This window comes from Diceros bicornis, chromosome 15, assembly GCF_020826845.1.
Source record: "Diceros bicornis minor isolate mBicDic1 chromosome 15, mDicBic1.mat.cur, whole genome shotgun sequence".
Taxonomy (NCBI): Eukaryota; Metazoa; Chordata; class Mammalia; order Perissodactyla; family Rhinocerotidae; genus Diceros; species Diceros bicornis.
Window position 1 is genome coordinate 54,180,584 of NC_080754.1, and position 20,946 is coordinate 54,201,529.

General features: G+C 36.6%; 1 protein-coding gene across 1 annotated transcript in view; it reads left to right on the forward strand.

The window, feature by feature from the left end:
* The first annotated feature begins 509 nt into the window (after positions 1-509).
* ZBBX (zinc finger B-box domain containing) overlaps positions 510-20,946 on the forward strand; it is a 100,809-nt gene continuing 80,372 nt past the window's right edge. The window contains exons 1-6 of the mRNA XM_058555595.1: positions 510-545; positions 5,752-5,868; positions 9,884-9,997; positions 12,380-12,470; positions 19,494-19,542; positions 20,310-20,419. Coding sequence (XP_058411578.1) covers positions 5,801-5,868; positions 9,884-9,997; positions 12,380-12,470; positions 19,494-19,542; positions 20,310-20,419 — 432 coding nt within the window. The 5' untranslated portion in view covers positions 510-545; positions 5,752-5,800. The remainder of the gene's footprint in view (positions 546-5,751; positions 5,869-9,883; positions 9,998-12,379; positions 12,471-19,493; positions 19,543-20,309; positions 20,420-20,946) is intronic.

The window sequence follows — 20,946 nt, forward strand, 5'->3', positions numbered from 1 at the left end:
TGCTTTCACCAGCGTGTAAGTTCAGTGAAGATTGGTGCTATACCTGTCTGGTTCACCTTGTTCCTCAGTGCTTAACCTGATACCTAGCACAGAAAAGGTATTCAGTGTATATTTGTTGAATGTTCATTAAACTTTGATAGGATACATGGAAAAAAGAAAACAAAAAGATTTGTTGAAGTGGGAAAGAGGATGTGTTTGTTTAAAAAATTTTTTTGCATAGGGTTGTGCAGTAAATTCAAAGCAGTAGAAAAAAATTAAGTACTTAAAACTTAGAGAATTATTATTGGCAGTACACTATGTGTAGACACTCTACTAATTGCTGGGGATTCAAAGACCAATGGTAGGACTGCCTTCAAATATTTGGGATACTAGGGGAAATATCACCTATATAAGCAAAGCAGCAAAAAATAACACAAGGCAGCATATAATAGCAAATGAGTGTAATGCATATGATGTCCTTACAGACGGAGAAGCTCACTTTTGATGGAAGAAGTCTTCATGATAGAGGTGGCCTTCCAACTGGGCATTGAAGAGAGTAAAACTTGGTGAGCAGAGAAGTGGAAAATAAAGCGTAACGCTTACAAAGATTGGGATACAGAAGGGAAGATCTTAAGTACCAAGGAGAGCAGCTGGATACTTTTTTTTCCTATTGGTTCAGAGAACTACTTAGAGACAAAAATTTGTGACCTCATATTACATGGGAGCAATTTGACACCCAAACGGTTTTCAATGGTGTTTAAATATATTGCTGTAAAATTTAAAAAATATTTGATGTCAAACAGTTCTTTCTCTAAATTCCCTTTTTATGACAGGTTAAGAGTATGAAAGGGGGAAAAAATCTGAATGGTATGAATTAATCATTTTAAGTATGCAGAACAATATTTAGATTTCAAGTCTTAAGAGGTGCTAACAGGACTGGGAATAAAACTAAAATTTCTGGCTTTGTCATCAATCTTGAACAGATACCTTAATTTTCCCATTCTTAAGATATTCACAAGGTAATAGTGGATTGTATGAGAATGGGTGGGATAGATAAAACATAAAAAAATAAAAGGACTTTGGTTTCTGAAAGGTATGACATGAATTTAGTACTTTCATTGCTATTTGTAATCATAAAGTTTTTGGTTGATTCAGAATTAATAATAATTGTATATTGCTTTACTGCTGTGCCTTTCAAACTTTTTTTTAAGCTTTCTTTATCTTAAGTCTGACCCAGAGGCTCATTATGTAAAGTAGGTGAAATCAGAAGCTATAGGTAAAGCAGAGCCTTGACGCCCCCTCATTCCCTTCTCAAGGTAGGTTCTAAGGCTGCCCCTTCCCTGAACCCCAGGCTCTCTGGAGGCCTTTCAGGAGCCCACTGCTTTACAGACCACAAATCAGAGACATTTGCGTGATATCCTGCATATATAAATCACCATTTATATGTGGATAAACTGAAGCTCAGAGTCACCTGATACGAAGGTCTTCTAAACTTAAACCCAGTGTCTTTTAATGTTACTTATTTTCAGTTGGAAAGTATTTTGAAAGGGTATCTTGCCCCTTAATATCTAAAAGCAAACTTACTCAATTGTTCTCAAGGGAAACTGCACATAGAAAGTAAAAAATGAGTGACTTGGGTACCATTTAGCTTCCTGAAGCAGTGTTTAATTATCAGATATGTTGGTTGACTGAACGATTGAGTGCAGCTTGGAAGTCAATACCTGATTTACTTTCAGGGCCTGTGCTAGGAGAAAATGGCATATATTTATTTAGTAGGCCAGTCAAGCACAAAATATTACACTAGGGATCATGAATTATCAATCTTTGCTTTTAAGATTTTAAAATATATTTATTTAGAATAATATATTTAGAATAAGGATAATGTCAGCTAGAGAAAATATTAAAAGTACAATTCTTTTTAGAGTTTAAAACTACCATTTTTATTTAAATTCATTTTCATTTAACGTTTCTCCCTTGGGTCTCTGATTTCTAAGTACTATGGTAAACATGTTAATCCATCCAAAAGAGCTTGCTTATTAGACTCTTTTAAAATATGTGCTAAAGTAAGGAAAAATCCTCATTCATCGGCTTTTAAGTTTTCAGGTCTAAGATGGTCTGGGTCATTAGAAGAAGCAACTGACCTTAGATGAGTTTTCAGTTACAAAAAGAGGCCCATCCTGAAAACAGTGGTTTCCCAAACCTCCCATTCTGCCAATGGTGTGATGGTAAATTCTGTAGGAGACTAGGCAACTCTTGACGAATGCTCTGAGTTCTAGATTTATGATCATCGTGATTTCCTTGTTTCCATTGTGGGGTAACAGGCCTTGATGCTTGGGTTGCATTCCCAGAATAAGAAGTTGTGTAGAAGGATCATCAAACCATCATGGAGAATTTTGGGCCATTTTGTGTTTATATGTGTAGGGAGGAACAAGATTGGGGAGAGAAAAATGATGCAGTCTAATGAATCAGTAACCACACAAAATTTTCCCAATACCTACTAAACTTTTGGTATTTAATTACAAGAAAAAAAATTGAGTGACCAAAGGACAGGTGGAACTATGAGGTTTGCATAATGAGGAGTTATCTGTATTTCCCTGGTTCCATTAGGCAGCTAAAGTTTTGTACTTTGCTATTCTTCCTGCTGACATTGTTATATCCTTGCTGTCCCAAGAGAGGTGACTAATTCTCTGTTGGTTTTATGAAAGGAAACAGGCAGAATAGCATGACTCACAATTATAATCTTCCTTTTTTCTTCATACAAGAAAATTGGCTGGTGTGTGTGACTTTATAAAACATTTAATTGAGAAGAAGCCTTACTAATTGCATTCAGTACAGTGAAATGCCCCAAATAAGACCATTTATTGGTTAAATCACATTATCAGCAGAGCTATAAATCTGAATCATCTCATCCTAATGAAATTTACAGACTTTTCTTTCATTCATTTCAGTCTTTGTGCATCAGTTCAGCTTTATTTAGATGTACATACACATATAAAGTTGTATATTTCAATGCATAAATGAAATTAGGGCAATTAAGTTATTTTTTTTTTTTTTTTTTTTATTTTTTTTTTTTTTGTGAGGAGATCAGCCCTGAGCTAACACCCGCCAATCCTCCTCTTTTTTTGCTGAGGAAGACGGCCCTGGGCTAACATCTGTGCCCATCCTCCTCCACTTTATATGGGACGCCGCCACAGCATGGCTTACCAAGCAGTGCGTCGGTGCGCGCCCGGGATCCGAACCAGCGAACCCCGGGCCGCCGCAGCGGAGCGCGCGCACTTAACCGCTTGCGCCACCGGGCCGGCCCCCAATTAAGTTATTTTAATCAGACACATTAACTTACGGGATTCTTTTGTTTTATTATTTTTAATGGTAATGGTAATGATAAGACCATGGAACTTTTCGTGAAAAACTTATTGACAGTAGACTAGGGTCCAGCAATTGGATTTCCTGATTATGATCAAAAATGGATATAGACTGTATGCTATATGAGCAGGATTATCCCTGAAGGTTTTCTAAAGGAGGCTTTTGTAGCCTCTGTTTGATAAAAATGAGACAAAGATTTTACCTAGAAAGAAGGGATAGACGATTCATCCTCTGTCCCCAAAAGCAAACCAAATCTTAGTTTTCCATTCCTGTGGTATCTTTAGTTCTCTTTGACACTGATTTTAGCTTTGACAGATAGGACTTGGTGGTTGAGAAATAATGTCCCTCCTAAGTCCTTCCTTCTGTCAGAATGTCCCAAGGTGTTGTCATTGTTTGTGTGGCTCTCCCTTTGATTGTGAGTTCCTTGAGAAACGGTCTTCTTTACCATTGTGACTTCAGTACCCATCATAGGGGTCACAAAGAAGCAGCTAAATAAATGTTTGTTGATTGAAGGCACAAATATGCTTAGTCCTATGATGCAACCACTAAATGCTTATAATATAAAATTATTTTGTATAATTCCATTATAGAATTATCCTCAGAAAATAAATTCCTTCAGAATTTCCTCCAAGGTAGTAAAAATCTACCATTTCAGGCTAGATTTGATTTTTGGAGGTAAAGTAGTTTGAAACTAGATTTCAGTGAATAAAGTAGTTGCTCCTGCTGGACAATATCATTTTTAGTTTTAAATGAGGCACAAGAAAGTAGATTCGTGTTTGTTGGGTGTATGATGGACTCTGAAGACAATTTCAAAAGAGGCATTCCAAAAATGTTCAGATCGGTGGTTGCATCATTGAAATTATGAGGAAGTCTCCCAAAGGAATAATACTGAAGAAGTACTCATTCGATTGTGTAGACTTTGATGTCACAATAGCCTTCCGCTTGCTTACTCCTATTCTGATGCCTTCTCTCCTTAAGTCTTTGAGCAAAGCTTCTAAACTTATTTTCTGTTCTTTCTAAAACTTTCAGTGACTCTCATTAGCTGCAAAATAAATTCCAAATGCTTTAACTTGGCCTTTAAAGCCATGCATTATTGGGCCTCAGCCTACATTTCCAAACTTATGCCTACTTTTCCCCCTCAGTGAAACCTGCACGTCAACCAAATGGAACCATTCATGAGTCTCCATTCAAGAGCTGTTCTTTCTCACAGTGTGGAATGATCATCCAATCCATATCTTCATGTATAAGCCCTCCTTCTCCTTAAAGCCCCACTTTAAATGCTAGCCAGCTTGAATTCTCTCCTTTCTCTCACTTCTTATATTATTACGTCTGTACGTTTTATGGCCTTTATAATTTCTGCCTTGTTTTATGGCCTTTATATATAGGTCTTCTATGCCCTATTTGACTCTATGCCATTTTAACCCAGAAAACAAATCTCCTTGGGCCTTGACTCCTTCATGCCTCTCAGCGCAGTACTTTGCCTATAGCAGAGCCTTAATAAATAGTTATAGGGATTATGAGCACATGGGAACTCATATATAAACCTACAGTATCACATGATTTGGGCATTTAAGACTATGGACCCTATGATAGTGCCTCTTACATTTCTTTAAGAGCATTTGGAATTTGGAAATTTTTATTAATATAAATATCTAATAATTGTGCATGTGATTCAGTAATTCAGCATTATGGAGTAAATTATTATAGAACCATGAATAATTGGGATACTCAGGAAATAGGATGTTCTGAATAATTTAATTTTCTGGTTAACTTGGAGTTAGGCAGAAAATCTTCTTTGTTTCATTTCTTGTTGAAAAATTCTTTCTAAATATGCTAATTTTCCGTCTTAGGCAAAGAGCATCATTAAAATTTTCTTTGATAAATGAGGATATTAGAATGCCTTTGGGTAATTATTACATACCTTAATTTTCATTTTACATTACCATATATGTTAAAAAAAAGTTTTTGAGTTTGGATTATATCTCTAAGGTTCTTTTCTTTTCACTATATTTAGCCTTGGATGTTATTTTTGGATGGGAACAAATACCTGATATATATTTTTATAACCTTAACCATAGAAAGAACCAGAATGTGTGCTCTATTTGTCTTAATGAATGCATTCTTCACTTTCAGTTGAATATTTCCTCAGTCTTTTGCTATGTAATTATTGGTAAAATTTTAGTTCCATCAGATATTTTATATTTATAACTTTATTTATATATAAGTACTTACGTAATTTATAATATATTTAGCATACATAATAATTTTTTGTTGTTTAGCCTTTGATTCAACCTGTTCCCTCATAATGATTTCTGTTTGTAAAATTTTCCTGAATGATAAGTAGTTTTGAATTTGTAACTTAATTGCTTTACTTCTGGCATAATTCCTTTGTCTTTATTACTTTTTCAGAAAATTCCACAAATCGCAAAAATATTTAGACAATATTAAGACAGCAATCATGAACACCAAAGATTTTGTAGTTCTTCCATGGGGAAAACCTGGGAATTCCGTAAAGCTAAAATATAAGTAAGTGCATATATATTTATTACTTAAATAGAAATAATTGCTTAAGTTTCTGTATATTGTAATTTAAAGTATTTTTTTACATGAGGCTGTTTAGAAGTGAACTCAAATTTTGTGAATTCTTATCTCCATTTTCTTCACATTGCTGTATTTTTATCTATAAGAGAATAGGTTTGCAATATTATAAATCTATAATAGTTTAAAAAATGAGGACTAAAAATATTTATGCCACAAGAATTGAAGTGAAAAGTTATAAAGGAAGGCTGGACTCATTAGCTTTTGAAGCAATAGAACAGAAAGTTACAAATATTTTTATAACACATTCAAAATTAAAAAAGAATCACCCTCTTTTAAACTGGAATTTAGGGAGTGTTTTAGGTAAGAGATACTAGGGAATAGAAAGCACTAACTACCTTAGCACTTTGCATAATTAATGGATTTTATGTTGAATTTACCTTTCTCAGGAAGTGTACCTTCTGTAATAGATTGCCTGGCAGATGCATTCAGCCAGAACCAAGCAATTCCGGGTATCCTGGGAATTTCATGACATGGCAGGGGTACCGGAAGGTTCAATATACTGTTTCCCTTTGAGATCATCTAGAGTCACTAGAAATTCCCAAGGCTTTCTTCTCAAATATCACTAAGGGCCAGCCAGTGTGGGTTGGGGACAGACCGTTGATTTTTAATTTTAGTTTCTGAGTTCCCTGATCCAGATCAATTGTCCTGTGATTATTCACTGTCTTCAAAGCTTTCTTCATTTTCCCTTCACTTTTGAGATACTGTGTGTAAAAGCATTGTGTAAACTGGAAACTGTTGTACAAATATATGGCATTATCATTATTAGGTTTACCATTTTTAGTGGGGAGGGGAGCTATCCAATTGCTAGTATTACCAATTTTCCTTATTTTATGCAACAAGAGAAGAGGACATGCATTATTTGATTTTGGTGATGTGTTTCAAGTCTGTGTGCATATACCTATAAACATTTATCCAACAAACATTTATTAAGTGCATATGTTCTAGGCACTGTGCTAGGGAATGGTGGATACAAAAGTAGGAAGTCATGATCTTTGCCCTCAGGTAGCTTGTAGAGGATGTGAATAAGTAAAATTACATTTACAATATGGTGTGAAACATGGCGTGATGTGAAAGCTCGGGGGCTATGAGAACACAGTTCAGACTGCTGGGACAGGGGTAAGGAGCTCTCAGGCCTTGCCTGAAAGATGCAGTTAGTCAGCTACTTACTGGGTGAAGCTTGTGCGAAGGCACAGAGACCACATAGTTTTGGGACTTGCAGACGTATCCAATTGGCTAAGATTTATAGAGCAAAGTTAGAGAGAAGGGCAGGGTTGTATAGATAATAAATTAACTTGTATGCCACACTGGGGAGTTCAGAATATATCTTGGAGATGAGGGGGAATCACTATTCCCTGGCCTGTATGTCTCCCTGTTCCACCCATGATCCACAACCCATAAAAACTAGGATGGGAACACCCACTCTATGGTAATTACCCTGGGCTTCCCTTTCTCGCACTTTCCTTGTTCCAAGCCTATTTTCATTTGATGTTGTCAACATTGTCTGACATTTTGTTGTTCTCCAACTCCTCTCTACCTGTTTCTCAGCCCCCAGCCCATTTCAATGGGTTGTTTCTGGCCCTTGGATTTGTGGGGTTAACATGGCCTCTGCGATATCAGCTTAAGTTTTCCTCAGTGGCCTTGCCGGCCCTTCTGGCACTCTGTCCAAGGCTGTCTCCAGGAGGAATTCTTTGTCTTGTTCCAGACCCAAAGCATCCCACTTGACCACTTGGTCAGTAGGCCAGTCCTTTTGTTCAGTCTCACCTCTTTCCTCTACCACAGTGAGGACTTCAGAAAGGTTAAAAGTGTTTTAAGCAAATTAGTGACACAGTCTCATTTGCACTTTGAACTCTTCCTCTGGAAGCCATGTGGGAAATGTTGTAGACCATTGAGACTTTGGGCAGAGAGACTAGCTTGGGAGCTAATCCTGAACTGTGTCTCCAGCCCATTCCAGAGTGACCCAGTGCAGGATATGGCATCATTGTCCTCCTGGTTGCTCAAGTAAGAAACCTGGGATTGTCTTAGATTCCCTCCATGTCCTCTCCCTGGTCAGTCATCTACTTCTGGTCAGTCTCCAAGTCCAGTTAATTCTATTTTCTTATATTTCTCAAATTCTCCCGTTTTTCTCACCATTGTCTCTACCCAATCAGACTAGAATAATCTCTCTGTCGTATTAGGATTACTGAAATAGTCTCCTAACTGGCTGTCTTGCTTCTAGCCTTGCACCCTCTAATTAATTTTCCATTATACAACCATAGTGATCTTTCTGAAATGCAAGTCTGATCAATTCTCTTAAAACCCTTTAATGATTCTCATTGCCCTTAGGGCATAAATCCCAGTTCCTCAGGACGGCCTTCGTGGCTCTTCATGATCTGGCCATTGGCCGTCTCAGCAGTTCCGTTTCCTGCCACGTTTCTCATCCTGCACTTAATACCTGTTCACATGGAAGGAACTTCTAGTTCCTTGGTCCACACATCACTCTTGTCTCCTTGTGTCCACACTTTTTCTTTTTCCTGGAACACTGCTTTCACCACCTCTCATTGGCTGGCTAACTCCTTTCATCCCTTAGGGCTCAGTTCAGACTTCACTTTATCCAGGAACTGTTCCTACAGTCCCAGGAGCGGGGCCTGTGCCCTTTCTGTGTGCTCAGGCTCCTCTCTGTACTTGCTAGTGAGAGCGCCATCATACTGTATTTCAATTACTTTCATGCTCGTCTGTGTTCCTCTCTACTTGAAGCTCCACCGGGTCTCATATCCTATCTCCTACTACAGTGATTCTTTGTAGTAGGGGCTGAATTACTCCTTGTGGAGCAGATATAATGAAAATAATTCCTCTGCCTCAATATCTTTGCCAGCTCCTCTGAACCTTCTGGATAGACTTTGCCTCCTATCACTTTCTGTTTATCTCCCTGGATCGTGTCTGCTTAGGGGTGTATCTTTGGCCCACTTGCTCTTTGGTGAGGGCTCACCGCCTCTATAAATGAGTTCCCTTTTCTAATGTTTATTATTCTTATTTTGGTTCCTTGCCATAGCATGCATGGGTGCCCATGCTACTTGATTATTGTAAAACGCTAATGTAATAATGAAGGAAGAGATTTAAACTCATGACAGATAATAAAAGCTAGAGAACTAGGTTGGCTTAGAACTTTCTCTTAGAAAGAGTCAGTGACTAATGCTGACAAGAGACCAGAATTGTAAAATGAAGAAACTGACTTGTGTCAAAAGCTTGATGAGCTGCAGTATTATTGTCAAAATCTCTTGCACAAGAATCTATAAGGCTCTGATCTGTCCTCACAACGTTCTCTTCTTGCTTTCCTCCAGAGGAAACAATAGGCGGAGCATGGCTCGGGTCCCATTTAATCCTTTTGCTGGCTCCTATACCAAACACTTAGTAGGTGCTTTCTTCCTAACAGGCCCCAAACAGGCTCTGAATTTTCTTTTTATTATACATACATGATATAAAGGTAGAAATTCATTGAAGGTTTTTCAGATGATCAGTTCAGCAGAATATGTATTCTGCCTATACAGAAAAAAATCGTTATTTTAAAACTATGCTTCAAACTAGTTGATTCCTTTAGAGGAAGGACAGTACGAAAATGAGAAAATAATTTTTCTGTTGTTTTCTATTTGTGTGTCATGGGTATTTGTGCATATATAAAGACATAGCTCATGTAGAAAGTGAATTATGATTTGGAACCTCTAGTAATATAAGAGGAAATACAAGTGTCTGAGATTTGAAGAGATACCTTACTTAAAGGAGACTGTTAATGGAAGGTAAATGCTAACTTTAGAAACCATATTTCAAACAAGTACAAAAGAAGTAGTTAAAATACTTCATCACTTATTTATTGTTCGTAATTTTAATTAAGGGCAAAAGATGATATAAAACTATTTCGCCTTGTTTTTTACCCCAAATGAAAGTTCTGTATTTAAATCTTATTCAGAAATGCTCGAGAACTGAGGATGGAGAAAGTACGGTTAGAGTTGGAGAACCAAGAGATGGAAAAGAAACTACAGGAATTCCAATCAACAAGAAACAAAGAAAAAGAAGAAAGAGAGTGGGTGACATTTTTAGAGAATTTTAGAGGAACAAACTGAATTATGTAAAGAGCTATTTTAGATATTCTTTTCATTTCAGTAAAGACCTTTCCTGAATGAATAATTTCTGGCTTTTCCTGATTAACAGGCAATATTAAATTTTCCCTACTTTTTCTGCTTGTATCCCTTATATACGGCATGTTGCTTTTAAAAATTCCCATTACTTTCGTTTCCTCTGAACCTTATTTGGTCTTACACTTTCTTATTTCTCTTCTTCCATTACTCTTCTGAACCATGTATAGTCTGGAACGTTTAGGACAGCAATGCAGAATTTGCCCTTTGTTTTCATAAAATTGCCATCAACAGGAGATTGCCAGTTTATGGTGAGGGTCATTTTTATTTATGAAAAGATTTTGAGGGGCAGGAGTTTACATGTACATGTATAAGAATCATTCAAACCCTCAAGTATGTTTGAAATATTTTTAGCAAATGCACTTTAGCTGAAAGTTTATTAATGAGAACTCTCTAATATTATGCTTGCATATCTGTACTAATGTTAGTGAGAATTTATTATAAAAATAAATAAATATGATAAAAGTCAAATAGAACTGATAATTATGTAATGGAAATTATCTCTTCTTAGCTGTAGGTTGACTCCCAGCCCATTTTATAGCACCACTTTTAACAATTAAAATTTTTTTCCCCACAAATGTCTTATCTTTGTGCAGGCTTCTGTGTGTATATATATATATATGCCTATGAATGTGTGTGTACCTAATGTATCTTTCACGTTTTTACAAATGAGGTCATCTATAAAAATAAGTGAGTTGATTCACTCTCTACTTTTCTACTTACCATATCTTAGTGCTCTTGCCCCATTAGCTCACATTGATCTCATTCTTTTCATGGCTACATAGTATTTCTTTGTGTGGAATAATAGCATTTTTTTCAGACGTTTATTAAGTTTTCAGTATTTTGTGATTATATATGATGCATGAATTTGCTTCTACACATATTTTTGCTTACATATGCAAAAATATCTATGGGATAAATTCTTACCTGTGTAATTTTAGGTCCAAGTATATGTGCTGTTTACATTTTGGTAGATATTGGAGAAATTGTCTTCCAAATAGGCTTCAAAGGTGTATAACTTTCTCCCAAAGGGAATGGGATTGCATGTTTCATGTGCTTTTACTGGTACTAAATATTACCAGACTCTTTGTGTGTTAAATTTGCTTTTATTTAGTGCTCAAAGTGATGACCATCAAATATCTATGAAGTATCTTCTGAACCATTAAAGAAAATTCAAATGTTCATTATAGTTTCAGCAGAATTTATTTTAGAGTCTAACTCTTTGAAAACTATGCATGACACGTACACACACCCTCTCTAATAACCAGAGTGGTGGTTTAATCAAGGCATCTCAATGTTATGCATCATCCCAGGTCACAATGTTTATTGTGTATGTTGCTGCTCTTCTCTTAATGATCCAATGGCCAGTTCTTTTTTTTTTTTTTTTTAACCTTCATTGCTTTGGACTTAGTTGTACTTTTCAGTGGATCATGAATACATCTGGGAATCAGAGTTTTTGAAATCAGTCCCCAAGGGTGAGTTTTCCTTAACCGAGGAATTTATAGATGTTTTTTAAAAATGTTCTAAAGCTTGACTGAGTTTTCAGAATAGTTAAATGCTTCTCTAAGGTCACATAAATAGTAAATGTCATAGCCAGAACAAGAACCTGCCACTCACTGGTCAGGAAGATAGAAGTCCAGTGCTCTAATCTTGGCTTTATTATTTATTATCTGTGTGACCTTGGGCGAGTTTTTGTCTCATTACTTTTTAAATTGGAATTGGAGTCACTGCCCTGTTGACTTCAAAAAATTTTGTGAGGTTCAAATAAAAATGCTTTGAAAACTGTAAAATTAAACAGTCTGCCTTCTTTGAAATCTCTGTTACCTGTCAATGTGGGAACTAATTTGAAGTCTTAATGAGGAATTTATCACTTAATAGATCTGCTGAATATTTTTGTGTATTGTTTTGTTTCCTTTTCCTCTTTACTTTTGTGGACCCTAAAACTGCATGACAATCTGTAAAATTTCCTATAAATCAGCAGAGCTATCTTTAGTCATTGTAAATGTCTAAAAAATGGAATTCTTGCTCTGTGTTGGAACATTTCACTTTTATTAATTTCTTCTCAAAAGTTCCAAAAATGGTAAAGCTATATTTTAGAATTACTGAGGATATTGTGGTATTATTGATATTTCATTTTCATTTTGTGGTGGTCTGTTACATGTTAACAACTGAATTTCCATTTCCTGAAACAGGGAAAACATATTTGTTATCATTAAAAGGAGAAACATATTTAGTAATTACATTTTGTCTTCTGTTTATATATATTAAAGGTCAAGTGGATGTCACTGGAAATCTGGGCAAGTGGGCAAATTGGGTAATCAATCACACACGATGTCACAAATTAAAGGAAATGTTTTTAAGGTAAGAAAATACCATTTGATTCTCAGGCAATTTGCTAAGTAAGAAGATATAAATTATTTTTTCAGATTTTGCATTCCCTTTCATACTTAAGAAACTACTATTCTTGTTTTAACAATTTTGCATATTATCAGATCTTGATTAATTTTTTATGGGTTAATGTGCAGCTTTCATTATTCAGGTATGATTTTGTTTCTCATCTGCAAGTTGATTTTTAAAAACTCACCTAGAGTTGAATTTTCTACACTGAATTTTTCCATTCGATTCAGTTCTGGTTTCAAGTTTGTGAAACAGAATTATGTAGATCTATATTAAGGTTAAAGCTGTTAATTGATATAACAAATTACAGACTTTTTTCTGTCGTTTTATTATATCACATTTGTTTAATGTGTTTCTATTATGCCTGAATAATAATTACTATTCACATACTGTTGATTCCATGCGTGAAGATACCCAAGGAAAAAATGCTTTCAGATTTCTCAGCTATAGAATTTTTTTATCTTTACTGTGTATTGTAAAATATAACAATACATTATATTTAAGATTAAAACCAGATGAGTGTTTTTATGTAAAGAAAATGGTTTTGCTTCTGGATTCTTTAGTACGAGATCCGTGACTTTGTAAGTTTTAACTTATATAGCTTTTTCTTTTTTATATACCTATCATTAAATTTTCATTGGACCAGTTGGCATCTACAAACATCTTACTTGGCACTTCTAACATTTTTGTCTCCAAAAAAGCATTTTATTCTTTAGTGTCATTCTCTTACTGAGGTATGTTTCTTTAATTTTTGAATTAAAAGTTTTATAATCCACTCTCCATTTTTCATGCTAAGATAGTATTCCATATTTCAGATGTTATTGTAAATATGATATGTTAACAATGCTGACTCTTTGTGATTATTGACTTATTTATTCAATAGCATTTATTAACTGCCTTCTTTGTCTTATAGTGAGTTATCTCTGTTCAAGGAGATTCTCATCTAATGTGAAAGATGCACATATCAAAATATTTATAGGAAAAGTCAGTATGGGGGCCGGCCCCGTGGCTTAGCGGTTAGGTGCACGTGCTCTGCTGCTGGCGGCCCAGGTTCGGGGCCCGGGCGTGCACCGACGCACCGCTTCTCTGGCCATGCTGGGGCCGCGTCCTGCATGCAGCAACTAGAAGGATGTGCAACTATGACATACAACTATCTACTGGGGCTTTGAGGGAAAAAATAAATAAATAAAAATTATAAAAAAAAAAAAGTCAGTATGGAATTTTTGCCATAACCATTTAGTGTATGAACCCTTTGTACTTGGGAAATAATAGTTTAGTTCTACAAATATTTGACAGTCTACTAGATGTAATTTTAAGGAAAAAGTGGAATGAATCATAATGCTTGTCCCCACAAACCTCATAATTGAGTAGGAGGGTGAAGGCATGGGGTTGGGGTGCTGGAGCAGGTGGGTGTAGAAAGTAAGATTGGGCAGGAGGGTAGAAGGCCTTGAACACCAGACGTGGAGTCTTCACTTTTTCATTGGGTAAAGGGAATCCCTGACAGCTTTTGAGCAGGAGAGTGGTAGGATTCAGGTAATGATTTATGATGGCTGGTCTTGTTCAAATTCCCAGAGCATTTGGAGTTTATAAGTAAAGTTTAGAGCACATGATATCCAAACTCTTTTGATCATGCACCACGTCAATTAAGAATATGTTTTAGGGGCCGGCCCCGTGGCTTAGCGGTTAAGTGCGCGCGCTCTGCTACTGGCGGCCGGGGTTCGGATCCCGGGCACGCACTGACGCACAGCTTCTCTAGCCGTGCTGAGGCCATGTCCCACATACAGCAACTAGAAGGATGTGCAACTGTGACATACAACTATCTACTGGGGCTTTGGGGGAGAAAAAAAAAAGCAGGAGGATTGGCAATAGATGTTAGCTCAGAGCCGGTCTTCCTCAGCAAAAAAAAAGACGAGGATTATCATGGATGTTAACTCAGGGCTGATCTTCCTCACAAAAAAAAAAAAAGAATATATTTTAGGCTTATCATAAACTTTTTATTTTATTTATAGACAGAATTTATTTATATACATATGAGTTTACTAATATATCATGTGAATTGTAAAACAAAATATGGGAATTAATCAAGGATGATATAAATATAAATAGATGTTCTTTTCTATTCTTGAGTCTTTTCCTGAGCTCCCTCAGGCATGCATACTTGTACTTTGGAGGCCACTGGTCTGGAGGCAAAGAGGCTATCTAGAACACTACTGAAACAATCTAGAGGTCAGATGAGAAGAATCTGAATGAGAATGGAGCAGAGGAAATACAAAGGAAATATGGAACCAAAAAACAGTGAGAAAGGAAAGTCAAATATGTAACTGATATTCAGGCTGGATTGCCTAGGGGACAGAGTAAAGAAGGGAGTTGGAAAAAAAGTTCTAGTGTTTAAAGCTAGCTAGCTTCCTTGCTTCCTATCTTCCTCCCTCCTTCCCTCTCTCTATCTCTTCCTCTTTCCTTTCCCAGCTTTATTTAGGTATAACTGATAAATAAAATTGTAAGATATTTAAAGAGTACATAATGATTTGATATACGTATACATTGTGAAAGGATTCCCCCCATCGAGTTAATCAACACATCCACCACCTCACATATTTACTTTTTTTTGTGGGAAATTTAAGTTATAGTCTTTTAGCAAATTTCAAAGATATAGAGTTTTGTTTGAATTCTCATGTGTTAGTTGAACCTGAGAGAGTAAATGTGCTCCCTAAGAATTTATAAAAAGGAGAAGAAAGGTGTCAAGCATAAAGCTCAGGAAGGGCAGATGTGAAGAATAAGGTTCAGGGAATATGGAGGCAAAGAGAACTTGAATATTAGCACTGTCTGTTTGATACCAGTCAACAGTTTAGCTGCTTTTCCTGTTTTATCTCCTTAAGTGCTTATATCACTCTTAAGAGGCAGTTGTTATTTTTCCATTTCCACAGATGAAGTAATTTAACATCAAAGTAGTTTAATAACTTGCTCAAGGTCAAGCATCAGGGCCAAGATTTGGAATGCAGGCGTTCAAGCTGGTTCTAAGGTAATTTGCCAGCTCTCCAGTAAAGGGGGCCTGAGAAGAGAAAAGATGGTAGGAGTATAATCAAAGTAATGTAATTTCATAGAAGACGAAAGTAAAGGAGGGTGTTTTTCGAAGAGACAGAGAAGTCAAGTTTGCCTAATACATCGTGTAATGAAAAAGTTTGAGTGCACTTTTAGACCAGTGTTTCTCAACAAGGGGCAATTTTGCCTCCCAGGAGATGTTTGGTAATGTCTGGAGACGTTTTTAGTTACTACCACTGAGAGGGTTTTTTTTTGCCATTGGTATGTAGTGGCTATAGGCCTGAGATGTTGCTATACATCTTACAATGCATTGAACAGCCCCCACAACAATGAATTATTTGGCCTAAAATGTCAACGGTACCAAGGTCGAGAAACCCTGTGTTAGGGCCCGGCCCCGTGGCTGAGTGGTTAAAGTTCAGCCTGTTCCTCTTCAGTGGCCCAGGTTCACGGGTTCAGATCCCTGGTGCAGGCCTACTCCACTCACCAGCCATACTGTGATGGTGTCCCACGTCCAAAGTGGAGGAAGATTGGCACAGGTGTTAGCTCAGGGCAAATCTTCCTCAGCAAAACCCCCAAACCCTGTGTTACACTATATAGATAAAATCTTGACTCATTTCATTAGCTCTGTGATTTTAGGCAAGTCACTTAACCTTTCTGAGCTTTTGTTACCATGTTTGTAAACATGCATAATAATACTTGCTAACTACTTCAGAGTTTTGAGCAATGTGTGAGATAATATGTGTGAAACCAGTTGTAACATTAACTGAAAATCACGTTAAAATGTCTATTTATGGAGAATGAGAAGTTATATAAACACTGAATTTGATTTGATGATTGGATCGTTATTAGATATAAAAATATATTTCAAGTGATTGGAAAAGAAAGGCTGGTGGCAATGAGTAAAGACTAATGTTGCAGTGAACGTGAGAACAGAGGGTGACCTCTCAAGGGTTTAACAGGATCAAGGAAAGCCTTTATTATGTTGTTTTTTAGAATCAGGGAGAAGATGTGAGCCAGATTGTGGCTGAGTGATGGACTCGCTAGTGGAGGAAAGATTGAAAATGCAAATGAGAGAGGTGCCAGTTGCTGGGGGTATAGTCTTTGAAGAGGTGGCTCATTAAGGAGGCCTTGACCAAAGGAAGGAGGGCTCATTTTCTCTGAGACAAGAAAGATGGCAGAGAAAACAGGTAGCAGTAAAGGTAAATTTTTAGAGGTTGCATTTGATAGGGGATGAGGCAGGAAGCTGTGGAGAATTCTTAAGGGGAGACCTCAACATTCTTGGTAAATTTGAAAGCAAGATCAGCTGTTCAGATTAAGGAATGGAAATGGGGTGAATTTGAGTTTTTTGGAATGGAGAAGGTTTGGAGTAGCCACTGTAAGAATCATGATTGAGGTTTAGCAGCAAATGAATAAATGGATGTCTGAAGAGCCCTAAGAGCCCACTGAGGTTATTCAGCATGGATTTGTAGGGCACCCAGTCAGTATTATTTCATCACAATGGTAGGTAGATAGGGGAGGTCTAAGAGGAAGGAGGTAAGTGATTGTGGTTAGCACTGAGAAACTCTGAATTTGGGATTTTGAAGGTGTGGCCATTCAGATTGCTGCTTAGGCTGAAGGTTTGGTCATAATGATCAGGTGGCTGAAGAGGCACCTAGGTGTTCATAGTAATCAGCATGTTGGAGGGTTTTCAGCATCAGGATGTCAGGTGAACATGGTCGTTGACATCTCCACGATCATCACCCAGAAATGTGATGAGAGAAATACTGAGCAGATTGCTGAAGTTCGGGTGGAAGAGGATCCTGGGTATTGATAAAGGCAATAAGTGGATGGTGAGGACTTTCAGTAGAAGCAACTTTGCTGAATGATGAGAGCAGGACAATATTCTGGAAGCAGCACTGAGGAGCAAACGGAGAAAAAATCCCTTCTTTCCTGGTGAGTTAAGAAGCGTAGAAATAGAGCTAGTTTCTCTGGAGAGTTCTGTGGAGAAGGTTTTGTCTGAGGAAATGTGGGTCCAGTTAATGTGAACTTTTGGAAGAGATATTGTTAGGAAAGGTTTAAGGCATAAGATAGATGACTATTTAAATAAGGGCTCCATGGAATCACAGGGGAGCCTGGATTGTAGGACAAGCAGTAGAGAATGGCAAAGTTTAATAGCTAATTAGATTAAGAACGAGAATATTTGAAAAGGTGGTTTGTGGGAGGAGTGTAGGCTCAGCATGGCAGATTAGGGCATTGGTGGGAGTTTCGAGGCGTTTGTGAATGTCAGAGAGGCTGATGATGACAGCGTAGTCTGACCCCAGTGGTCCAGATGACATATGTGTGTGGTAGAGCCACTGTGCTGCCCTGGCCCCTGATGGCACCTCTTCAACATCTACTGGTGGAGGTGTAAGTGGGTTAATAAGGCATAGGCTTCAGTGTATTGAATTCCTGATGTTATGGATATGCATACATATGCATATCCATCATATATATGCATATGGTTGTGTGTGTGTGTGTGTGGGTGGGTGTAGGTGTGTGTTGTGTGTGTGTATCCCTTGTCCAATCCTACTCCACCCTCAACTCTTCCCCAGATAAAAATCAGACTTAGGAGGAAATTCTATTTGCCTAAAAATAGCAGCTAGCAGCGTGTTCATTGAAATATTTTCATGCAGTTCGAGTCATCTGAAGTAAATATGGCTATATTTATAGAGCAGAAAATATTATTCACAATAATAGAAACAAATTATAAAATTTCCCTAATAATGGGTTCTTTGGTGTATAATGGGTTGCTTTGGCGTATCCATTATGCCCAGGTAGCTATAACCACACTGATCATGTTGCAATTCAGATGTATCATTAAGGTAATGATATTGTTTAATTTGGTTAAGAAAAATGAGATTAAATTATCTGTAACTTGTATAACAATGCCAGTTTAAAAATAAAAGTGTGATTCACATAAAAATTGATTATTTCAATCCTATTTTCTTTTCTGCTGTGTTTGGTACATAGCATCTGAGCAGCTACATAAAGAATGTGAACAACAAATGCCTTTTTGAAGCAAAACCACTAGATTCACTGAGAATAATTAGGCCTAAATTTTCAAAAATGACTGCAGTTGATACAGCCATAGACATAGAGGCAACCATTGTTCTCATACTCTCATGTACAAATTGGGCAATTGAGCATGCAAATTGCAAATTGAAAACCAGGCATGAATTGACAGTGTCTGTATAAATGGGCACCATCCTCCGTGCTTGTTTGTGTACTTTGAATGTTGATTTTAATAAGACCAAGGCAAGTATGTGCAATTGGTGAGTCTGTTTTATTTCTTAAAAATCTTAAGAGCCAAGGATTTTAAGTGATTATTTATTTGAAATATCTAGCAGTGAATCTTACTTACTCATTTTTTTTTGCTACAATTTGGGAAAGTCAGGGATCACAAATAATATATTTGAAGGCTATGATACTTAAACATGTAGTTCTCTAAATTAGGCAAATAAAATAATAATATTGGCTTCCACAGTTGTATAAGCAGAATAGTGCAGTCAGAATCCAGTTTAGATTCAGTCTACACAAATATTAGACTGTGTGTGTTTCAGAAAGATCTGAGATAGAAATGGCTTACTGAGCCTTTACAATATTTGAATACTAGTGCTTTCCTAAAATTATTTCATGATGATATATAATGACTTTTGTTCAAAAAATAATGTATGATATATTTTAAAAGACTGGTTTATATGTATTTCCAAACATTTTCTTTTTATGAATTTTCTCTTAATTTAATTAAAAGGTCTATATATGCTTTAATGATGATCTCCTATTAATTTTATATTATTCTTTCAAGAAGTGTTTGTTTTGTTCAAGATGCACCAGAATGTTATGGGCTTTTAACATTTTTGTTAGTAATTTAAACTTTCTTTGAATAAGAGAATGTATACCTGACAAATAATATCTATTCCATTAATACAGCTTTCTGCTGGAAAAGTGAAATTAAAATTACTGAAGGAGCAGCTTCAAGGTAAACAGTTTACTGTGTATTATTAGATGCTAAACATACAATTTTTCTTTTATATAAGAAATTAAAGTGCTAGAATTTTCGTGCAGTATAAAGATTCTAAACCCCCAAATGATGGCTCTTTATATATGATATTCAAAATATATTTTGTTTATTTTTTGGGGGGTGGGGGCCTTATTTTATGTCAAAAAATGTCAACTTAGAGTATAATTGTAATAATAGGGATTTTCCAAAGTGAGGACTTTCATAGCACTGTTTGTTAAAGTTTATCATATGATTTTTTAACCAGGAAGGGAATTTATCAGTATAAATTTATAAATTGAAATTTCACTCTAGGAAATTAAAAGAATATCAAAAAATTACTTTATATTTTAATAAGTGTTTTGACAATAGGAAAAACCAAAAATCAATTTTGAATTTATAATAATTTAAGATTTTTTATAGGGGATAAACATGTTTAATTTGAATGGTTAAGATCATTTGGTAGAACAAGTTCTAGAAATATATATAACATTTGTTCTGTGTGGGCTTCAGTTTGATCCAGAATGTCCTGTGGGTGCATATGTGTGGCCCTGTGGTCACAGGGGACAGGGGGGACCTTGGCTCCCCAGTCTACTGGGAAGATTAGACTTGGCTACATGCCTTCTTATTGGGCAACTAATATTTAAATGTTGTTTGAGAATTTCAAAATGTGCATAATTTCATTACTATCAGTGAGAAAACTGAACATTGTATTTTAATGTGATTGGTTTGAGTTTTTTTTCTTCCAGGGCCAGTGAAACAATCACTTAATTGTAAAATGGCAAATTCTCCTGAAAGTGAAAAACCCAAGATAAAAGGGAAAGTTTGCGGACAGTGTGAGAACAAAGCTGCTCTGCTAGTACGTATGCTGTTGTCAGATACTGGAATGGAACTTGCACACGGTCTCACGCTCCTCCCCCAACCTAACCTGCTTTGGTAGCCGTATACTTTTCCTCCAGTGCGGTTAGGATGGGTGAAGTGTGCATGCTGCCTGGTGAGGCCAACACACGTGCGATGCCCTGAAGCTCAGCCTCTCAGTCCTGTTTAAGGATGTGCCCTGACTCTTGTCTTCTCTCCCTTGGATCGCGCCTATCAGCGCGCAAGCCTGCTGCAGTATTTCCCAAACCAAAACTACAACAAAAATCCTTCTTTGACCCCCACATCTTCCTTTGTACCCCTTTTAGGAAAATTTCTAGAGTTCTCTACAGTTGCTGTCATCATATTCTCTCCTCCCATTCTCTCTTTTTTTTATTGAGGTATAATTTATGTACTGTGAAATGGACAGATTTTTGTTTTTTGGTGAGGAAGATTAGCCCTGAGCCAACATCTGTTGCCAATCCTCCTCTTTTTGCTGAGGAAGATTGGCCCTGGGCTAATATCCGTGCC